The sequence below is a fragment of the Sebastes fasciatus genome, chromosome 21 (genome assembly GCF_043250625.1).
Source record: "Sebastes fasciatus isolate fSebFas1 chromosome 21, fSebFas1.pri, whole genome shotgun sequence".
NCBI lineage: Eukaryota > Metazoa > Chordata > Actinopteri > Perciformes > Sebastidae > Sebastes > Sebastes fasciatus.
Window position 1 is genome coordinate 25,557,148 of NC_133815.1, and position 21,965 is coordinate 25,579,112.

General features: G+C 40.8%; 1 protein-coding gene across 2 annotated transcripts in view; it reads left to right on the forward strand.

Moving 5' to 3' along the window:
* Positions 1–7,333: 7,333 nt before the first annotated feature.
* LOC141759733 (phospholipid phosphatase-related protein type 5-like) overlaps positions 7,334–21,965 on the forward strand; it is a 139,791-nt gene continuing 125,159 nt past the window's right edge. Inside the window, exons 1-2 of one of the 2 annotated variants that reach the window (XM_074622051.1) lie at positions 7,334–7,372; positions 17,325–17,415. In XM_074622051.1, coding sequence (XP_074478152.1) covers positions 17,353–17,415 — 63 coding nt within the window. In that variant the 5' untranslated portion in view covers positions 7,334–7,372; positions 17,325–17,352. Of the gene's footprint in view, positions 7,373–17,324; positions 17,416–21,965 lie in introns of those variants that run through there. The other variant, XM_074622053.1, reaches the window with a different exon arrangement.

Here is a 21,965-nt window from a genome sequence, read left to right on the forward strand (position 1 = left end):
TTATTTAAGCACAGGATCAAAGTAACAGTAGAAGATAAATAGGCTAAATAAATACACAAATAAGTACATACATAGATATTTTTTTGTTTTGTTATTTTCATTAACACATGAATGTCTTTTATCCAAAAAGTGTGTGATAAATTACAGGGAGGGTCTCTACAGATGTTATACAACAGGGAGGGTCTCTACAGATGTTATACAGAACTCTCACATAATTGACAATTTTCTCTCTCACACCCTTACTATGGGCTGTTTCTTTATGTCGGCAGGTGAGAAGCACTATGTGGCTACTCCTTTCAACACACCTGACACTTCCACCTGATCCCCTGCACTCCATTAGGAAGGCTGTAGCCGAGTAGTTCTATATCATGATAATGCTGATTTTTCAACCAGCGATTATGACATTAATGCCAGCTAGACAGAATAAAGCTCTGTCTGTCATGACAATACTGTACTGTATTGTGATGAAGGCCACTCCATCACTCTAGATACTGTAGATTTAACAGATACCTGCTGTCTTCAGACGGCTGTAAAGAGTCACCCGAGTAAAGGAAAGGCTTTCAGTACAGTTCTACTGTCATGACAGACGGAGCTTTATTCTGTCTAGCTGGCATTAATGTCATAACCACTGGTTGAAAAATCAGCCTTATCATGATGTCGAACAAATTAACTAAATTACATATACTAACAAACAGACTAGAAATGATTGAAAAGCATCATAAACTACCAAACAGGCTAGAAATGATTGAAAAGCATCATAAACCACCAAACAGACTAGAAATGATTGAAAAGCATCATAAACCACCAAACAGACTAGAAATGATTGAAAAGCATCATAAACCACCAAACAGACTAGAAATGATTGAAAAGCATCATAAACTACCAAACAGAATACAGAAAGTTAGTGATTTCAGTTTTTTAGTGAACTCAGGCTGATTAATCGTCATATTAGACTATGATGTCTGAAGGTTGGCAAACATGCTGATCAACCATACTTATCTATCATTGACCATGATTATTGACTTGACTTTTCATCTATAAATGCATCAGAATTGAAAATTTGACTGAAAAGAAAATCCTTGGGGATTGAGGAGTGGTGACCTCTGACCCCTACGGTGGGTAACGTCACAGAAGGCCCACTCATAAAATGCACTGACTTCACTGGTACCGAATCTCCCTCCAAACTAAATTGTAAAGCTGACGGCCCCTCAATATGAACTGATCAATACAATACAATCAAACTTTATTGTCCACCAGGGTGGATTTTTCTCTTCGGCTCACAAAACACAGAAAACAACAGACAGCAGTTAGTAAAAAACAGAGACAGGTTATGTTACACATTAAAAACAGTTCATGTCAGTGTCTGTGGCTCAGATCTGCTCAGTCACTGTGTTGAGTTAAGAGTATTGATGGCATTTGGGATGAAAGACTTTTTAAACACATGTATAGTTGCCAGAGGGACTCTATAGCGCCTCCCGACTGGCTGCAGAGAGGATGGGAGCTATCTGCCAGGATACTCCTCGCTTTCTTCCTCGTCCTTTCTGTAAAAAGTTGAGTCAAGGGCTTTTGGGGTTTACCACCTATTTTGCCTACCATTGACACAATCCTAGACAGTTTATTCTTCTATCTACAGTGTAGGTGACCGTACCAGGCAGGAAGGTTAAAGGTTAAAATCCTCTCAACAATAGTTTTGTACACTAATTCTAAAATCTGCCGGCTGACACCGAGGCCACTAAGTTTCCTTAGAAGATAAAGTCGCTGTGAGCATCTCTTGAAGATATACTCTGTATTTTCAGAGAAGCTCACCTGGGTGTCCAAGACTGTACCGAGGTATTTAAAGTGTTCCACAGTTTCAACATGTTGGCCATCAAGTGAAACTAGCTCTGTGATCAAATGTTGTTTTGTGCAGCACATGATTAATTCTTTCGTCTCGGCCACATTGATTTCTAGCTGGCTAGTGTGACACCGTGTCTGAAGGGCTGTAGTGTAGCTTCACCTAGTGGGCCTGTTTCCTGTAAAAGGCCAACTAAGGCCATGTCATCCACATACTTAAACAGTCTAAAATGTTTCTCATTGGTCATAAATTCATTAGTAAAAAGAGAGAATAGCACAGAGGAAAGAACACAGCCTTGTGGGCAGCCTGTCTGACATGTTCTCCCTGACACAGACCCTCTGATCCACACAACTAACCCTGTGTTGATGTTGAGATCAAGGAGCCTTTTCAGGAGAATATGCGTCTTCATTGAGTTAAAAGCTGAGCTAAAATCCACAAATAAAGCTCTGGCATAACCTTTAGGATGCATAAGGTGTTTTGTGGACGGTGTTAAGCAGTCAGCACAGCGTCGTCTGGGACTCTGTCGCTCTTATTTAAGCGAACTGGAGCAGATCTAGCTTAGTAGCCACTGTGCTGGTCAGGTGGCTGGCAAGAACTCATTCCATGGTTTTACACAATATGGAGGTTATTGCGATGGGCCGAAGATCATTTGGCTTACTTGCGCCTGGCTTTTTTAGCACAGGCCTAATTATTGTGAATTTCCATGATTTTGGCACAGTGTAGGTGTCTAGGATATATAATTAATTAGGTTTTTTTAGGTACAGTATGTATTTATTTAGCCTATTTATCTTCTACTGTTACCTCGATCATGTGCTTAAATAATGTTACACTTTTATAATATGACTACACTATCTTCTTGGCTTTTATTTTGACATGTTTGCCTTCACTTCCTGGTCACGTGACTGCCGTTCTCCGCTCCTCGATTCAGAAGAGAAAATGACAGAAAGAAACTTGAAGAAACTAAATCGGATCGTTTTTTTAATTTGGTTTTTTCGTTTTTCGTTTGGAAACAAAAAACAAACAGAGCACCACGTGATTCCATTTTTCGTTTGTGGTTTAAAACGAAAAACCCACGTGACTTCCGTTCTTCAATTCAAAACGAATAATGAGAAAAGGAATTCGCAAAAACAAACAAACGGCCCGGTTTGGGTTCGTTTTTCATTTTTTGATTCAGAAACGAAAAAATAAAAAAACTTTTTTTCCTTTCTGAATTCCAAAGGAAAAACAGATTATCCGATGATACCCAGACCTTCAAGCCAAGATTTTATAGATTTTATTTGTATTTTAAAATGAAAATCAAATAACCACTCATTTTTTGTTTTTTAATATCCGTTTGTGAAATCGAATGACCAAATGATACACTGACCATCATGCCACATGTTGAATGAACACTGAATGATCAACTGACAGTAACTAAATCCTTAAAGCTGCAGTAAGCAGAATATTTTTAGCATCATTGGGCAAAAATTCCATAATAACCTTTCAGCATATTGTAATTCAAGTGTTCTGAGAGAAAACTAGACTTCTGCACCACAAACCTCCCACTCGCTCCTACTATAAGTGGATTATATGGCACAACATATACCACATCTAAAGCCTCGGTTATAGCGTACTTTCCGTAAGGACGGTACGGTTGTAGTTCAAAAATGCTGGATGTGCATGGACTAGGGATGTTAATAATTAACCGTTTAACCGTTAACCGACATTAAGCATTTTAACCGATTAACGCTATCGGTTAAAACGGTTAAAAGAAATGTTAATAATTAATTAAGAAGCTGAGAAAAATTCGTTACTTGAAGGGGAAAAGCTGGTCCACCTGAAGAGAGTCTGAGCCAGTGTTACAGATACAGGAAGTTGGCTCCCGTAGCATTTATTCACCGACAAATAAACTGTACACACACTGTCTGCTACACTTACGTTCACAGCTAGAACGCCACCGACGACACAGTCGGTCAGACACTCGCTGAAGTTACGCCGCGCTGACAGGGCGTAGCCTATGTGTGTTGGCTACAGCGGGCACGGAGCCGCCGGCAACGGTAGCAGCTGCTAACGTAGCACAAACACACACACTGTTTGTAGGATCAATCGCTATCGTTAATTTAATTAGTTAGTTAGGATTAAAAGTAATAAGTACTACAGTAGTGTAGTTCATGGTGGTAAAATGGAAACCTTAAATTAATTAATTATTTAATTAAATAAATATATAGAAAAAAAAAGAAAGCAGCACGTAGAAAATAATAATTATTAATTAAGTAAATACCCTAGAAAGGTTAATAAGATTCTATATGAGTGATCCATGGATCCCATATCCTATAGAAAAGCTGTGGGCTACCTACCTCTTATAGCGTAGGTTATTTTTTCCAAGGGAGCACATGAATTGACCTCATTAATCCACTGAGTAATATTAGGGGGATCCTCATGATTCCACTTAGATGTGATACATCTATTGGCAGCCGTGATTGCCAGGTTAACAAAACCCCTTATCCTCTGGGAGTTTATTAAGTCAAGCTTCATAATGACGTGGGTGGGTTAATATTGGAGTTAGTTGAAAGCTCGGTGCGTCTGATACAGATGCTAAAGGGTGCCTCAGCACGTCGGTATCAGCCATCTTGTTTTTTTGCAACCAGAAGAGACACGAGAGGGTGGAGCTAAGTACAACCGAGAGATGAATAAGACATTTTCAGGCGACCAAAATGTTATAATTAACTTTCATGAAGTGAAAACACACTGTGAAAGGGTTACGTCTTGGCTCAAAGTTCAAGACCGTTTACACCTATAGCATAGATCTTAATTTATGAGTAGAAATTGTTTAAAAGTGATAAAATGGTAATATCACACATTAGACACGTTATTCATGCAGCACAGTCAGACATAAGACATAATTGTAAACATTTTAATACCACATTGTTAATAAATACTGATAAATATGTTTATACATACCATACCAAGACATGCAAAGCAGACCATTTAATAAGGTCAGCCCAGTCGCATGAAAAGGCGTATGATGCGTGCATGTGTACGCCATGTAGTCTGTACTGACTGCAGCGTAAACACATCTGCATGAATGTGCTACGCTCAGAGCTAGTGTCAGAATAAAAAGTAAGTAAGACTGCTGCTGGTGGGAGTGAGGGGGAGTTGGATGGGTCCAACAAACAGGACTTGTTTTGTAAATTATGTTTGTGACATGTTTTCCATACACTGGTGGGCTACTGGTCGGAAGTATTTAGGTTGAAAAGCTTTAGAATCAAACAATTTCAACGGCATCTAAAGCCCTGGACACAACAGGAACGTCAAGAGAGCGTGGCGGCTGCGTTAACTGTTGTTTTTTATTTCGGCGTCCGTGTTAACAGGTTAGAGCAGCCACACTGCCCGCGTGAGACGCACGTCTTCAGCTGCGTCTCTTCTAGAGAATAGAGGTCTTGTCTATTTTTTACATGTGCACACGCGTTTCACAGCAACAACAGACAGTGAAGGTGATCTATTAACTGTATATTAACATCAAACCAGCTACAGTACAGTCAATATAAGACATATGATGGTATGAAGAGTTTTAGCTGTCAACATTTCAGTGTGTGTTGTTGTGATGAGAGGAGCTGTCATCACGGAGCCTGCAGTGGTCCAGCGTGAGCTTTAACATCTCAGCTCTGACACCAACTGCTTGCCAAGGTTTCATCCCACTGCTCCATCCTGGCTGCTGGCCTGGTAAACGGACACCACATGCACACTAAGTCAGTGTGTGTGTGTGTGTGTGTGTGTGTGTGTGTGTGTGTGAGAATAGGACTCTTGTTACTGCTGCTGGAACAGACACAGATAGGGGCAATGCTGCCTTCATGGTACACTCTAAGCTCCGACATCTGAAAACTCTAAGTCAAAAGACATCCTGTTGCTTATATAAGTCCTTTAGGTCAGATACACTAAAGCAGTAAATACTGTCTGATATGAACAAATAATGTTAGTTACATAAACATTAAAGCATTTCCTTCCACATGTTGCGGAATTGACATTTTTGCTAATATTGCAGATAAATGGCAGCTAGCGAGGTCTGCTACGTTAGCTTTGACTTAGCAGTAATATTAAGATATATTTTAAACAATAAATACTTGAGAAGAAAAGGTGATCTTCACCTTGTTTTTCTTGATTTAGTCGGGTCACCTATGTGGGCGGCCCAACCTGTCCTCCATGTGCTCACCTGCTAACTTCTGTTTCCATGGAAACTAGATTTGTTTGGCTTTGAATAAAACTTTTACTGTGGTATTTGTTCAGTGTCGCAGGAAGGACTCCGAAGTGTGGGACAGGTGCATTTAGATAATAAAATCATATAAATGATTTGTAAACAAATAAATAATTTGAATGTGGTGTAAAGTAATATGTAAATTACGACGGAGTATTAGGGCCACATTGAGGAAAAAAATTTAATCTGACATTATGAGAATAAAGTCATAATATTACGAGAAAAAAGTGGTAATATGAGAATAAGGTCAGACGTTTACTAGAAAAAAAGTTGAAGTATTATGAGAATAAAGTCATAATCTTATAAAGTAGTAATGTTACGTGTTATTTTAGAGGTGAATTGTGTGAAAATGAGGAATGTCGAGCATCTTGTGAAGTTATACTTTAATTTAAGTTTCACTAATAACCAAATACTTCATCTTTTGGCTCATCAGCACCACATTATCATCAGTACCAGGACCTGGAAAAGATTGAGCAAGAAACTGAGTTAATTCTGAAGAAAGAACCACACGGACCTGATGGAGAAACTGACTCTTTAGAGGAGGAGGGAATGACTTTTTTTTTATCGTAAAGTTATGACTTTATTCTCGAAATCTCAGATTCCCCCCGTCCCCCCCTCAATGTGGGCCTAATACGCCGTCATAGTAAATGAAACAATTCCATTAGAAAAAATGTCACATAATTGAATTAGCTCATTTCATCTCAACATTGAGACCACAGTTGACCACACACATGAATATAAGTGGTGTTTGGACCTTTAAAATGCTTCATGAATTTGATTAAATCACATTATTTAGTAATTATTTGTTTTTATGTCAAGATGGGTAAAACACTGTGTGTATATATTCATCACCTCTTATATTTTAACATCTTTTCTATGTTACTGTGCTTGTAATGTGTAACCAGTGTGCCTAACACGGATGAATTTGTTCTGTTTGGTGACGTCTCAGTTTTACCTGACTTTACTCAGTACTGTGAAGGCAGCATTCACCTCAGCCCGCCACAGACTGACCTGAGCCGCGCATGCGCCTTAGCAGCGAAGCCCCCGTGAACGCACCACCGAGGATCCGGTAATTACAGCAACACCGGAGAGGATGATGCTGCGGAGAAGTGTGAAGAGATAAGCCGGAAGCTACCGGAGCCGGTATGACCGGATGAGCTGCAGTTACAGGACAGTTTAGCAGCTGAAGCCGTGACCCGGAGCCTTGTGTTGCTGCTCTTCAGCCGGCTGAGACTCCAGAGAGGCTGGACGAACTCCTGGACGAACTCCTGGACGAACTCCTGGACGAACTCCCGGAGCTGTCCCAGGTAGGAGCCTCCACCCCCCCGTGTAGCCGCCGGTCTGCAGCCTGGTCCGGCTCACCAGCAGCAAGAGCAGCCGCTGTAGTGAACCACTGTCTGCCTCCCAGTGAGGACACACTGACACCTTATTGATGAGCCTGAGCTCAGTTAGTTTAGTTCCTCCAAGTTTATCTGAGGGGTTGATCTCTGGTTACCCAGCAGGAGGAGCGAACCCAACACCTCCTCTACAGAGTACAGTAGACGTGTTCAATTAGATAGAGTGGATGCTGCTCCTATGGTTACAGTTGGATTATTATCTATATGGATTTAAAAAGGTGTGTTTCCTTGTCCATGAACAGTAGCCTACTGTTGTATAATGTCCTCTGTGTCTCTGGATGTCCTGATACCAGGGACTAAAAGTCTGGATATGTCAGCCTCTGCTGCTTTGCATCTGTTTTTTTATTTGTCAATCACAAGTCACCCAATTTGATAAGATAAGATAAGATAGAACTTTATTAATACTGAAGTAAATTCTTGTGCCAGAGATTGCTCAAAATTACAACAATTCATTCAATCAAACTTTATTTATATAGCACCTTTCAAACAAGTCAAATGCAATTCAAAGTGCTGGACAGATGATTGACAAAAATATAGAGAGTGTTAAAAATGGATTTAGACACTAATGCACCAAAACAACCAATATAAAAGTTCATTGAATAAGAAGCAATAAGAGATGGGTATGTAAGATAATAAAAGATAAATAAAATACTAGGAAATAAAAACAACAATACAAATAGATACAAATTATGAAACTACACGAAATAAGCAGGTTGTATTAAAATAATGACATTTTAATCAAATAAAAGGGATAATAATGATAAGCAATAAAATGTGGATTAAACAAAATAGAGTAAAATATCGATCTACCAGTCAGTCTTCGTTCCTACTCTCACCTAAAGTCATGAGGGCTGGGTCATGACCCAAAGAACTAGATCGCGGGTACAAGCGGCCGAAATGAGTTTCCTCAGGAGGGTGGCTGGCATCTCCCTTAGAGATAGGGTGAGAAGCTCAGTTATCCGTGAGGGACTCAGAGTAGAGACGCTGCTCCTTTGCGTTGAAAGGAGCCAGCTGAGGTGGTTCGGGTATCTAGTAAGGATGCCCCCCCCCGGGCGCCTCCCTAGGGAGGTGTTCCAGGCACGACCAGCTGGGAGGAGGCCACGGGGAAGACCCAGGACTAGGTGGAGAGATTATATCTCCACACTGGCCTGGGAACGCCTCGGGATCCCCCAGTCAGAGCTGGTTAATGTGGCCCGGGAAAGGGAAGTTTGGGGTCCCCTGCTGGAGCTGTTGGCCCTGAGACCGGACCCTGGATAAGAGGTTGAAGATGAGTGAGTGAGAGAGTGAGCTGCTGTTGAATGTGTAGGTCTATATAATAATATATAATGCTGCTGTTGAATGTGTAGGTTTATATAATATTATATAATGCTGCTGTTGAACGTTGTTACACTCCACCCTTGGGCAGCCGTATTGGGGCGAACAACAATCTAACACTGACCCAAACCAAACACAGAAGACACCTTTAAAACTGTCAAATCCATAGGAGATGAAAAAAGATGGCGGCAGCCGGCAGGTCAGGTGCGACAGGAGCTCTCCTAGCGCTTTTAACATTTGGATTTATTTTAAACTTCTTAGACATAGGTCCTTTTTTAAATGCAAAGGAAGCTCCTTGTAACCTCACTGTGCATCAAGACACTATTAAGCATTTTGGCTACGGCAAATGTACTTTGATGCAAGCATTTGTTTTCACTGCCAGCCAACACCAACACAAGCGCAATAGTGTAGTCCGCAGCAAACAGCAAAATAACAATCTCATCATCATCACACTTTACCTGCTGCTATCTGGAGATATACACCAGTGCCCAGGCCCGAACACTGGAAATACCCTCAGCAAAGACGAGAAACGCAGTATTCCTGTCTCTCAGGTACGTAGTTATCACAGTGAAAGCACGGTGATTGAATTCATACACCAACCTAATTTGCTGCCTCACGTCTGTTGTCCGGGGACTGAGGACGGGCTGGTGGAGGTGCGCCGGCTGGGAGGTGGATCTGTCGGAGCAGGGGAGCGGAGACCTGGGGTGCTGGGGGCTGTTGGCGTGGGCGACAGGAGTGTTGGAGACTGGGATCGACCACCTGTGGGCGCGCAAGGCGAAGGGGAAGCCGCGGTAGCCATGGGAAAAGTGTCTGCTTTCCCGCAACACGTCTCTAACCTGACTGACTCCTGCTGTCCAGCAGACCCGGAGGTCGGGTGTTGTGTTCAAAGTCATCGTGTCAGTAGGAAAAACCTCCATGCGCACAAAACCAGTATTAACCCTGTTTTAAAAAAACACCGCAAACTAAACTTCTTCAGAACTGTTAATCAATCTCTAGTGATCTGGGATCAGCAACATAAACCCAAGGGTGTTTTTGGAGGACATATTAACATTCGTAGCCTCACCCCTAAAGCTGATCAAGTCCATCATCTTCTTTACAACTCTAATTTAGATTTTTTATGCCTGTCAGAGACATGGTTACACAGCAACTCTCCATCAGCTGCATTGCATGTGCCAGGCTACAAAATCTTTAGACAAGATCGATCTAATGGCAGAGGGGGTGGGGTCATGATTTATATCAGAGATCATTTTAAATGTCAACAAATATGCTGGCCTTTTAATCATGACTTAGAATGTCTTGGACTGAATGTAATGCTCTCTCCTGAAATGTCCTTCATGCTCATTGTTGTATATCGTCCACCTTCTTCTAATAATGATTTCTACACCACATTTAAAAAACTGCTTCAAGCATGTGATTTCAGAAAAGAAGTAATACTATTTGGGGATCTCAATTGTAACTGGTTTGACAAGACAAATAGGAAAGCCCTTAAACAGATAATGGATAGTTTAGATTTTATGCAAATCACAGAAGGACCAACCAGAATAACTACGTCTTCCCAGACACAGATAGACTTAATATTCAGCAATAAGCCCGGGAGAGTTGTTAAAACATTTAATTTCATTACTGGTCTATCTGACCATAATTTAATATTAATGTCCAGAAAACTCACGAAGAAGCGTTTCCATCATTCTCACAAACCTATGGAACTACTTAGAATCCCGAAGAGAGAATTTGTAAATTTTGAAAGAGCAGTGCAACAGACCAATTGGGTAGATATACTAACTAGGAACAATGTTGAAGCAGACTGTAGATTGTTTGCAACCAAGTTAGGCAATTTAGTCAAGGAGTTCACCAGAAAAGTCAAAAACAGGGGAACAAATAAAAACACACTTCCCTGGCTCAATAATGATATATTTAACTTGATGAAAGAAAGATCTCTCACTGAAAACTAAATCAATTATTGATAGGCATAGGTTCACTTCGTTACGCAACAAAGTTACGAAAGCCATTAGAAATGCCAAAGCCAACTTTTTTATAACAATTATTAATGAGGCTAAAGGTAACACTAAACTGATTTGGGAACAAATTAAGAACTTAATGGGAATCAACCACAGTTAGAGCTGAAAATAAATGACAAGCTAATACAAGATCCAGCACAAATTGCCTCAGCCTTTAATACATTTTTTATTGACTGTGGCTGAGATTGCACAAACTTTTCCTTTGGTAACAGAAAACATTATTAAAACTGATAATAGTAAGACCTCTTTTTGTATTCAACCCATCTCTGAACTAAAAACTAAGGCAATAATTAATTCTCTTAAAACATCAACGGCCAAGGATATATACAGGATGAATTCAGCAATACTCAAATCTCTGAAAGACCATCTAGCTTGTCCTATTTCACAAATCATAAATTTATCAATATTGCAGGGAGCATTTCCAAGTGCCTGGAAGACTGCAATCGTATCTCCTATTTTTAAATCAGATGACCCCCAGAACATCACTAACTACCGCCCAATTAGCATTTTACCTGTAGTATCCAAGGTTGCTGAAAAGTGGATATCAGAGCAGCTTGTCTCTTTCTTGAATACTAGTCAATTTAATCTTCATCCCATGCAGTTTGGCTTTAGGGCCAACTACTCCACTGAAACAGCCAACTGCCTTTTCTTAGAAAAGGTCCGAGCAATGGTCGACAAAGGAGGTATTGTTGGTGCAGTGTTCTTAGACCTGCGCAAAGCCTTCGACACAGTCAACCATAAGGTCCTTCTGACCAAACTGTCCACTTTCAACTTCTCCCCATTAGCACTTAGCTGGTTTGAATCTTACCTGACTGGTAGATGTCAACATGTTATTGTTAACAACCAACTTTGTCCAGCTCTTGAGTTGTACACTGGAGTACCACAAGGGTCAATACTCGGTCCACTACTGTTTTCTTTATATATCAATGACCTGCCATCTGTCTGTCCCGATGTGGTAACCCAGCTATATGCGGATGACACTGTGTGATATATGTGCATGCCAGGACAAAGCAGTTGGCAGCTGCTAAACTCACTTCAGCGTTAGAGCAGATCTCTAAATGGCTAAACTGCTCCTGCCTCCAACTTAATCCAAAAAAAACTGTAGGAATGTTCTTTGCTAAACGGCAATGTAACGTCGTGCCGAATATAACAATCTCAGGTGATAATATTGATATTGTGTCAGAGGTCAAATATCTGGGAATCATTATCGACTCCAATCTAACCTTTAAAACACACATAAAAAAAGTAAGTCAAAGAGTTAAGTTTAGTTTAGCGAATTTTAAATATATAAGAAACACAATGACTTTTAATGCCGCCAAATTATATGTGAATGCCATGATCATGTCGCATCTAACATACTGCCTCACAAGCTGGGGACAAACCAATGGCTCAACACTGAAGCCACTGGAAACCCTGTACAAGCAAACCCTTAAAGTATTGGACCAGAAACCGAACAGCTCACATCATTGTACCATCCTACGCAAACACAAACTTCGGAGCTGGGAAGATGTAATAAAATACAGGAACATCTGTCTGGTCTTTAAAATCCTGCATAATTTAGCTCATCCTCCACTTAATTCATTCATAAACCAACGCAATAATACTGGTCAGATCACTAGAAGCACCACACGTGGTGACTTATCGGTCCCATTCAGGAAAAGCACATTTGGTCAGTTATCATTCTCTGTTAGAGCACTAAAAAATTCGAACTCACTTCCCACCCATATTAAAGATATACATACATACTCCACTTTTACATCCAAGTTAAAAACATGGTTTGCCGACAATTACACCTGTATACACTAACATATGGCTGTGTGTTATTTGCGTCATGATCATGGATGCTGCCTGTCTATACGTGCTGTCTGTCTGCATCCCTGAATGTGATTGTACTGATGTTTTATTGTATGTTTCGGTTATATGTGCCGTCTCTGCATGATTGTACTGATGTTTTACTGTTCTCCTTTATCTTTATTGATCTATCTTGTTTCTTCTCTGTCTTAGCTCTTTCCTTTTAATCAATGTGCTGTAATGTATTGTTCTTTTTAGGGTGCCTATTGTCATCGGGCCGGGGACTACAGCTGGATATTAGTCATGTTGGCTAAAGCTGCCCTTTTTACTGTTATTGCTACAGTCAATTAATTGGGATTGTCCACAATTTAATAAACTAAACTAAACTATTAACAAGAAAATATGAAAAAGACAATATAATAAGTCATAAACTGAGAGGCAGCAGAACCAGCAATCCCCACACCAGAAGCCTCTCCCTTTTGCTGCTAGCAATTTAAGCACCTCCTTCCCAACCTCGTTGAGCAAATGCAGCACACCTGGGCAGAGCTACTGAGAGGGAAATGGGACAGCAGCACAGAAAACACATACAGCCGTAACACCCCCACCCTTAAAACAATGAATAAATAGTTTGTCACATTGCCACTCAATCACACTCGCAAGTACAGAAGCATTTTAAGTTTAGCACGGCACAAATATAACACAAAGAGTTCACCGTGACAAATTACCACCATACTATTTATTTATTGAAATGAAGTGTACTTTGGACTGAAAATCAGTAAAACGAATGTTACTTAAGGCTGTATTTTAAATGTAAAACACACCTAAATACACAGATTAATCCAAAGTGCACAGTCTGGAACATAATGTTAGCGGCCAGCACTACACACAAGAAACCTCTTCAAGTGTCAATATGAAGCAAATGATGTGCAATTAAGTCACACAACAGATTGGGACTACTGCTGACAAAAAGGTGTCAATTTGGGTCAAATGTGGAACAAACAAGATTTTATCACACACGAAAGGGCCAGCTAAGGTGCTGCCATAGAGTTTAAGAATGAGCAGCAAACACAAGTAGCCAAATCAGTGGGTGCCCGTCCCACAAGGTACAAAATGGCTACCACCATGAGGTGAAAACAAAACCACAATACCAAACAAAGTTACTGCGTTTACAACACAAAAACAGCAACACAGGTGACCAACACAAAAGTGGAGTGCAACAGCCACAAACCAAACGGATCAGGATCCAACAAAAGTGAACTGCCTCTACCACAACACGAAATGGACACCATGTGGTCGTCCAACCACATACACAAGTTACTGTGATGGATGTAAGAAACCAGCAACACGAACTGACCTGATGAACTGGGCGTACTCACACCCACCACTCTAAGATCCAATGATCTGTGGAGTGAGCACATCACAAACAGGTCACAACACAACAGCAGTAACACACAAGTGACCACACCAAAAAGTGGACTGCAACAACCTCAACACAAAAAGGTGACACTGTAGTCAACCACTACACACAAATGTTGCCAACTTACACCTAAGCAGCAACTCACAAGTGACCCAACAAATGTGGAGTGCAGTTACCACAAACCAAAAGGTCACAAACCACAAGTTACTGCCCGCAGGTATTTATTACAGCTACACAAAATAAAATGGCTTAAAAGTAGAGTCACAAACAAATAGCTGTGCAAAGTGCAAACTGGGGAAACTGTAGAGAGACACCCCAACCCGCCTACAGAGATGGCTAATTAACCTAGCTAGTCTTCAGTGGCTTGCCAAGTTCGAGGCAACTTTAAACACTGAACTCAGTGCTTCACCGAAGACCAAAGATGTAGCCAACTGTAATACACTGAAACGTACCCCCACTCAGGATTACCACCAAAAATAAGAAACGCAAAATAACAAAGTGGCAGGCTCTTTAAACCTGCCTGGTGACTATCTAGTCAGGGTGCTCTAAACCAAAATTCAAAGCTGGTCAAACAGTTTTCCAGTCAAAAGCACAACTAAACAAGCAGCAATAACCACAAATGATCTAAACTCTACACTCAAAGACCACAAAATACAGACAAAAATTGACATTTACTTCACCTCATGTATATTCTAATCCCGGACGAGCCCCCATTTGTTACACCCAACCCTTGGGCAGCCCTATTGGGGCGAACAACACTCTAACACTGACCAAATCACAGAAGACACCTTTAAATCTCTCAAATCCATAGGATTTATTAACAAAAAATATGAAAAAGACAATATATAAAGTCATAAACTGAGAGACAGCAGAACCAGCAATCCCCACACCAGAAGCCTCTCCCTTCTGCTGCTGCAGCTGGCACAGGAGCTTTAAAGCACTTCCTTCCCAACCTCGTTGAGCAAATGCAGCACACCTGGGCACCTCGTTGAGGAGTGCAGCACACCTGGGCAGAGCTACTGGAGAGGGAAAAGGGACAGCAGCACAGAAAACACATACAGCCGCAGCAAATGTGTAGGTCTATATAATAATATATAATGCTGATGTTGTGAATGTGTAGGTTTATATAATAATATATAATGCTGCTGTTGAATGTGTAGGTTTATATAATAATATATAATGCTGCTGTCTGCAGGTTTCACCTCAGAGATGGCTTCACAAACACACACAGTCTTGTAGCAGTCGGGTTTGCCCACATGGGCTACGATAGATGTTAAAAACCTGCAACAGTGTTGGACCAGAACAACAGATTGACACGGGTCGGCTTGCTCTCGGTGATCTGCTGTGGTTGGTGCTGTGTTAATGAAGGCTGGCAGACTGCTGCTCAGCTTGATAAAGGTCATTAGAGGTCAAGCTGGGTGTGCACGCTGTGCTTGTGTGTGTGTGTGTGTGTGTGTGCAGGGGGGGTATCCTATCCACAGGTCTTTCTGATGTCTGACCTCATCTCAGATTAGCTGCAGACCATAAAGAGTCTTTACAGGGTCCTGCATGGTATTAAATGTGGATGTCATGACACAATAGTTTGTTTCCTGCTATCTCTACCTGTAAATGATGAATTCTGCTTTATTACAGCCTTGGTGGTATTTTCACACTTTTGTCTATATTTTCTACCAAACAAACCTCCAGGTTAGTCCGACTTGCATGGACAAGGAAACAAAGGTTAACGGTAACATTATTACCTAAACTGTCTGTTGTAAACATCCATCACAAGACTGTTACAACCAGTGTCTGAAATTAGCACCTGCCATCCGCCAAATGCAGGTAAATTGTTGGCAGTGGCGGGTGAAATCATCAGGACATCCGCCACTTTGGCAGGCAGGGAAAACACTAGTGATGGGAATAGGCATCTCATGCCTCCATGACCATCGATTGCTCTTATTGATGCTTTCCCACAGTTACGCTGCACAATGACGCATACGCACGCTATGTCATGTGTCAGTTTGTTTTGGACCGGAGACACGGCGGAGGGAAAAAAAAGTGCTCAAAAGCATGGTGCTACTAAACCTGATGCGACGCATCCTATTTCTCCCTGATAATGTTACACTGTGAACAACAAACCTGTGCTGAAATCAGCAGGATGAGTGTTCATAAAGTTAGCTGTTAGCAGCCATTCGCAGCACAGTCCTGACTGGATAAATAATGGAGCTACTAACGTTAACGGAGGTGCCATTGAGTTATTATTATGAGACGTTCTGCTCAGTAAAATGACTGCTGGTTGAAGGTAAATTACAACGTCATCATGATGTGTTCAAATGTAATCCCGTAAAATTAAGATTTTGGTGAGAAACTTGAATAAATCCAGTTGTTAGGAGATGTTTTCACAGTAATATAAAATAGATATTAGAGAGAGAATTATGACCTGTTTAACTTCATAACAACTTACATTTTTTTTTTAATCAAAGCAAATATTAAAATAATCATTTGAATTGTGTGTTTTTATGCATACAACCACTAATAGATGACAATAACAAAGTACAGTATAGTACTGTGTATACAGTACCCTCCCTGCCCCCAAAAACAAGACTCCCCTAGAAGCTACGGTGTAATTCCAACACTGTAATTTACTGTGTATATAATGTTTATTATGTAAAATATATCAAACATTGAATGACTTCAGATCTAGAATGTTATTCCTTCATTTAGCGCAGAGATTTTAAAAGTGCCAGATAAAAAAAAAATACTGTCCTCACATGAGAAATGAAAGCATCTGTTTGTTCACACGTGTAAAACAACCTATATTTCTGTTAACCTGACAAGGACCTCTAGTGGTCATGTCAATTATGACTCTAGTCCGTCAGAAGCAAAGGTGGAAGTGGTGTGATGTTTTTTACAGAGACCACAAAACTTTGTAGGGATGACCAGTGTGCACGGATGGATCAACGAACTATGCCACACATCGTTTTCTACCAACAGACGATGTTAATCTCTTTCAACCATGACCATCTCTCCCCAACCTTAACCAAGTAGATTCTGGTCCTAAAGATGAACTCTGATTTTATTTAGTACTTTAGTGTCTCCCCAGGGAGACATAAATGTCCTCAAGTGATGTCACTTGGCACGCAGAATACACGGTATGTAGATTGATGCACACAATGCAGAGTTCCACCTGGAAACTTTAAGTCAGGACTAAGATACTAATACATCATGCTGTATGCACGACGTTATTGGTATTCACTGTAGGATACAGGTAAGAGCAGCTGGTTTGATGGGTTTTCAGTGAGTTTTCTGTCTGTTCTAACATGTCTGTGTTCTCTCTCTGCAGTTCATGCCGATAAGGAGAGGAAGTCGACATGCCTCCAAAACCATTCAGTAGGAAGGAGCGAAGGAAACTGTACACCGCCCTGGCAGGAGAGGTGAGATATGTTCCGTACAGACAGACACCTTCATCATTTAGTGATTGTCATCCTGAACTAGCGTAACACTACGTAGCACCAAGTCCACCAGGTCATCAAGCCATGACCATGACATCAGCATTATTTCTGTATTTTTGCAGTTATTTACTATACAGTTAGTTTTTTTATTATATATATATATATATATATATATATATATTTTATTAAAGCTTTCACATTTTATTTAACACAATACAGATAAACATGAATAACAAACATCACGTAACTCTTTACAGGAGACAAAGCAAATACAATTTATTAAAATAAATAAATCATATTTTAAAAAAAAAGAAATGAATAAAATAAAATACGCCAAAAGGTGCCCACAGATAAAAAATATTAGAATACCAGATTTTCCAGGTAAAACATTCTGAGTAAGTAACACAAGCAGGGTCAATCCCCGTCATCCAAACTTAGATATACAATATATCATAATATATGTGTCCCACCTATCAGTACTCTACCAATTCCAGTAAACCAGTCCTGAGAGGATGGGACCATGATGCAGCTCATAGTGCTCTACAGTGGAGGTTGTAGAGGATCAGCCAGTACGTACAGCCTCGGTCTGAAGTCAGACTGGTCCTCAGAAATGTCTGTAATACGTCCGTGTACCCGCTTCCACATGTCTTGGATCAGCAGACTCCCCACAGGCTCTGAGCCTCCAGCACTCAGCTGAGAACATTTAGAACAGCTATAGTATTCTGTCACCATCTAGCGGAGAGAGAACTGAATCACACATCTCTGAGAGGCAGTGAGCCACTGACTAACATTCAGTTACTTTACCATACTTAGAGGCTTTGAAAAGTGTGGCCCAGGCGCAACATCCAATGGCAAGGCCGCTACTTAAGATACCGGTTCAATTTAACTATGAAGTGGATTTTACTAGAGGCCGACAACGCCACCTGGGAAATAACTTAGAGCCTAGGACTCTGAAAGATTCAGGTTCTTTTCAAACCAGGGGAGCAGAGTTAAAAACCAGACAGAAGTCTAAAGTCAAATTAAAACCAGATTTACTACAATTTAAATAGCATGGATGCTACTAAATAAATGCTTAATTTAAAGGATAAAAGGAATAAAAATGCTGCTAGCAGCAAGGTCAGAACCCTATAAAAAGTCCAGTCAATTAGTCCAGTCAAGTTCAGCGGTCTAGTCCAATCCAGCGGCTCCTCCCGTGTCCGTGTCTTGGTTTTCTCCCGTACTCCTACCATGCCGTCTACCCGTCTCGGCCTTCTCGACAGCCCCGTCCGAATCTGTGGAACGACATAGACACCAGGACCAGTAGTGCGTTCCCCACTGCTAGGCAACTCCAGCTACGAGCTTTCCTGCCCTGTCTCAGTGTGTCCGCCACTCAAATGTACCACAGGGTATTTAGGATTTTCTTGGGCGGCAGGAGACCAACTGCCGACCCAGGTCTGGGTGAAACTGCCTCTCCGTCTGTGTCGCTTCGCCACACCTGTCGCTCCTCCTGTGATCAGTGTCCCTGATTGGAGGTGTGGCTGTCCATGGGTCATAGCTCAGTTCATGACATCTCAAATAAAAACACACTTTAATCCACGTATTAAAAACAACCCAAACTCTTAAAAGGTAGGTGAACCTACAACACAACATCTCAGGTAACAAACATGCAGGGATAAAACATGCAAAATAGAATACAAACAAACCAAATCCCCATAAAACATGCAGCATGCACAAGACATTCTTGACCCTGTCACAAAAGTGTTTTCATGGACCGTTTATTACAGACTCAATTCAAACAACTTTATTAATCCCTCTTGGGGCAGTTGGTTTGGAGCAGCTTGGACATAAAAACATAAATAAAACACAGTGACACACAACAGCAATATATGTAAGCTAATTATATAAAACAGGACTTAAAACGATTACTGATGTAAATTAAACTAACTAATAAATAAACAGACTGAATAAGATCAATAGAAGGATCAGTCTAATAAGGGATGAAAGGATCTGTGATGGGATCATTCAATAATCTGTTTGCAGAGACGATCTAGAATAGCGGTTAGTTTTACAAACCGGTGAACCGTAATGACGTCCTGACGGCAACAGAGAAAGTTCACTTGAAGATGCTAAAATCCATCCAGCCTTACGGAGGATCTGCTGGTTACAAAAGGGAATTCAGATCTCTCTGTTTCACACCAATAATCTCAGAAGAGATTTTAACAATACTGCTGAGACGGTTTCTGTCTTTAACTGAGAGGCTGTGAAACCAACAGATAAGAGAAAAACAAAGAAGCCTCTCAATGAAAGACTGATAAAAACAACGGAGGATTACGGGACTGACTGAGAAGGAGATAAGAGATGAATTACAGTCACAGTGAAGTGGAGGTGCTTCCTTTAAATGGGTCTACATGGAGAAGGACTCGCTTTAGACTCTATTTACGGCAGAGTTTGGTGACTAAGACATAATCAAATGGAGTAAACCACAACAATCAGAGCACAGTAGTGAATTTGTACGCTTTAAATAAATGGTTAAAGTTATTTGTTTGTGTGCATTGCCTCATAATGTTCCTACCTACAGTCAGCCTAAATGTGAGATGTCCTGAGCTGGACCTATATATCCGTATCGGGGCTGATCGGGGCTGATTTTGATGTATATGTCCTGTGTTTGGTCCACCTCAGCCTGCCAGTGTAGCAAAGCTGCTCTCCTTTATGACAGCCGGGCTACACAGCAGCATCTCACTGCACATGTGTGTGAAAATGAGCGTTCACGTGTGAAAAGCTGACTCTGAGGTCTGATGGACTGGCAAACTACTCAGATTTATTAAGCCTGGATTCTAACAGATTTGTTATTGAATGTATTCTTACTCCTCTTTTTTTCTTACTAGCAAAGCTCAGTGTGCACATCATGCAGGTGCTGCAGCAGCTTCTCATTGTTAGCCGGCGCTGACCGTCGCTTTCACGGGTTAAATAACAAATGTCGCCAAAAGCAGGAATTAGCAAGATAGCTGGCTGGTTAGCTGTTTGGCTGGTTCCGCCAGGCTTTGGTGCTGCACTGATCAGGTTTATACCAGGGGTCAGCAACCTTTACTATCAAAAGAGCCATTTTAGAAGAAAAAAAAAGAAAAAATCTGTCTGGAGCCGCAAAACATTTGAGCATTGTGATGAAGGTAACACAGTTTATAGTCTAAGTATATAGTATATAAGTCTAATGCAGTGAGTATTAGGGCCACATTGAGGGAAAAAACATCTGAGATTTACAGAATAAAGTCAGAATATTACGAGAATAAAGTCATAACTTTACGAGAAAAAAGTCGTAACTTTACAAGATAAATTCATAACTTTACGAGAATAAAATCATAAATTTACGAGAAAATTGTCATAATATTTTGAGAATAAAGTGATAACTTTACGAGAAAAATGTCGTAATATTACGAGAAGAAAGTCATAACTTTCCGAGAAAAAAAAGAAAATAATACGTAAAATAACTACTTTTTAATATTATGACTTTGATCTAGAAATTTCAGATTTATTTATTTTTCCTTAATGTGGCCCTAATACTCCGTCGTACCTTTAGTCCTACAACAATGATAAATAAAAAAAACAGGGAGCCACTGGAGAGAAGCTAAAGAGCCGCAGGTTGCTGACCCCTGGTCTATACGGTCCCTCCGCCTGGTGACAAGCTACCTAGCGTTCGTTCTCTTCCCGTCGAGCTGTGACCACACACATTACAGCCCCACTGACGGGGGTTCTGTCGTCACCATAACAACTAACGACAATCGTCATTTTTCTTTTATACGAGTCAAATTAGCACAGCTAACAGTTCAGTGACCCTTCTACTCCTAGTTTAGTTCTAGTGAGTTTTGGGGCATACCACATTAGAAGACAATACTAAATGATATTTATCATCCTTGCAGTTTGTCACATTACGTGCATGCATTATATTCCTAGTTTCAGACCTCTGTGTCTGCTTTTACTGGTTTACTTTCTTTCTTTTGGTCGTTAAAGTGGCCATACGTTAATTTCTATGGTGCAATTAAAAATGATTTAGTTAGTTTTTCTGCAGGATTTCTGTACAGTTTAACGCTGATTCAGGAAAGTCTGGTAAGGCAGTAGACATACAAGTGTCCCTCGAACAGCAGCAGCAGCATTAATATGTTTATTGAATTGTTGGAGTAACTCCAGATGATGAAGGTAGAAGCTGTGACAGCTGCTCAGAGGGTAAAAACTCCTGTAGCATCATACAGGCCAATAACGGGGACGTGATGGAGGAAGCAGGGATTCTTCATCCTGGCCTGCGTTCAGACTGGAGCAGTACACCAAGCTGTACTTGTACCATTAAGAAGGGTGCAGCACGTTTATTATTCAGTGTAATTAATTGCGGCTAGTTGCATCATGGGGGGGGCGGGGTGTTGGTGCTGATGTGGGTGTTTACCATGGAGCATGGAGGCTCTAATGAAAAGCTTAATCTTCTCCTTTTCTATCTGAAGAGAAACATACAATATGTCTTGTCCGGAATAATGGAAACACTTGGAAAACTGCAGCATCAGTGGGAG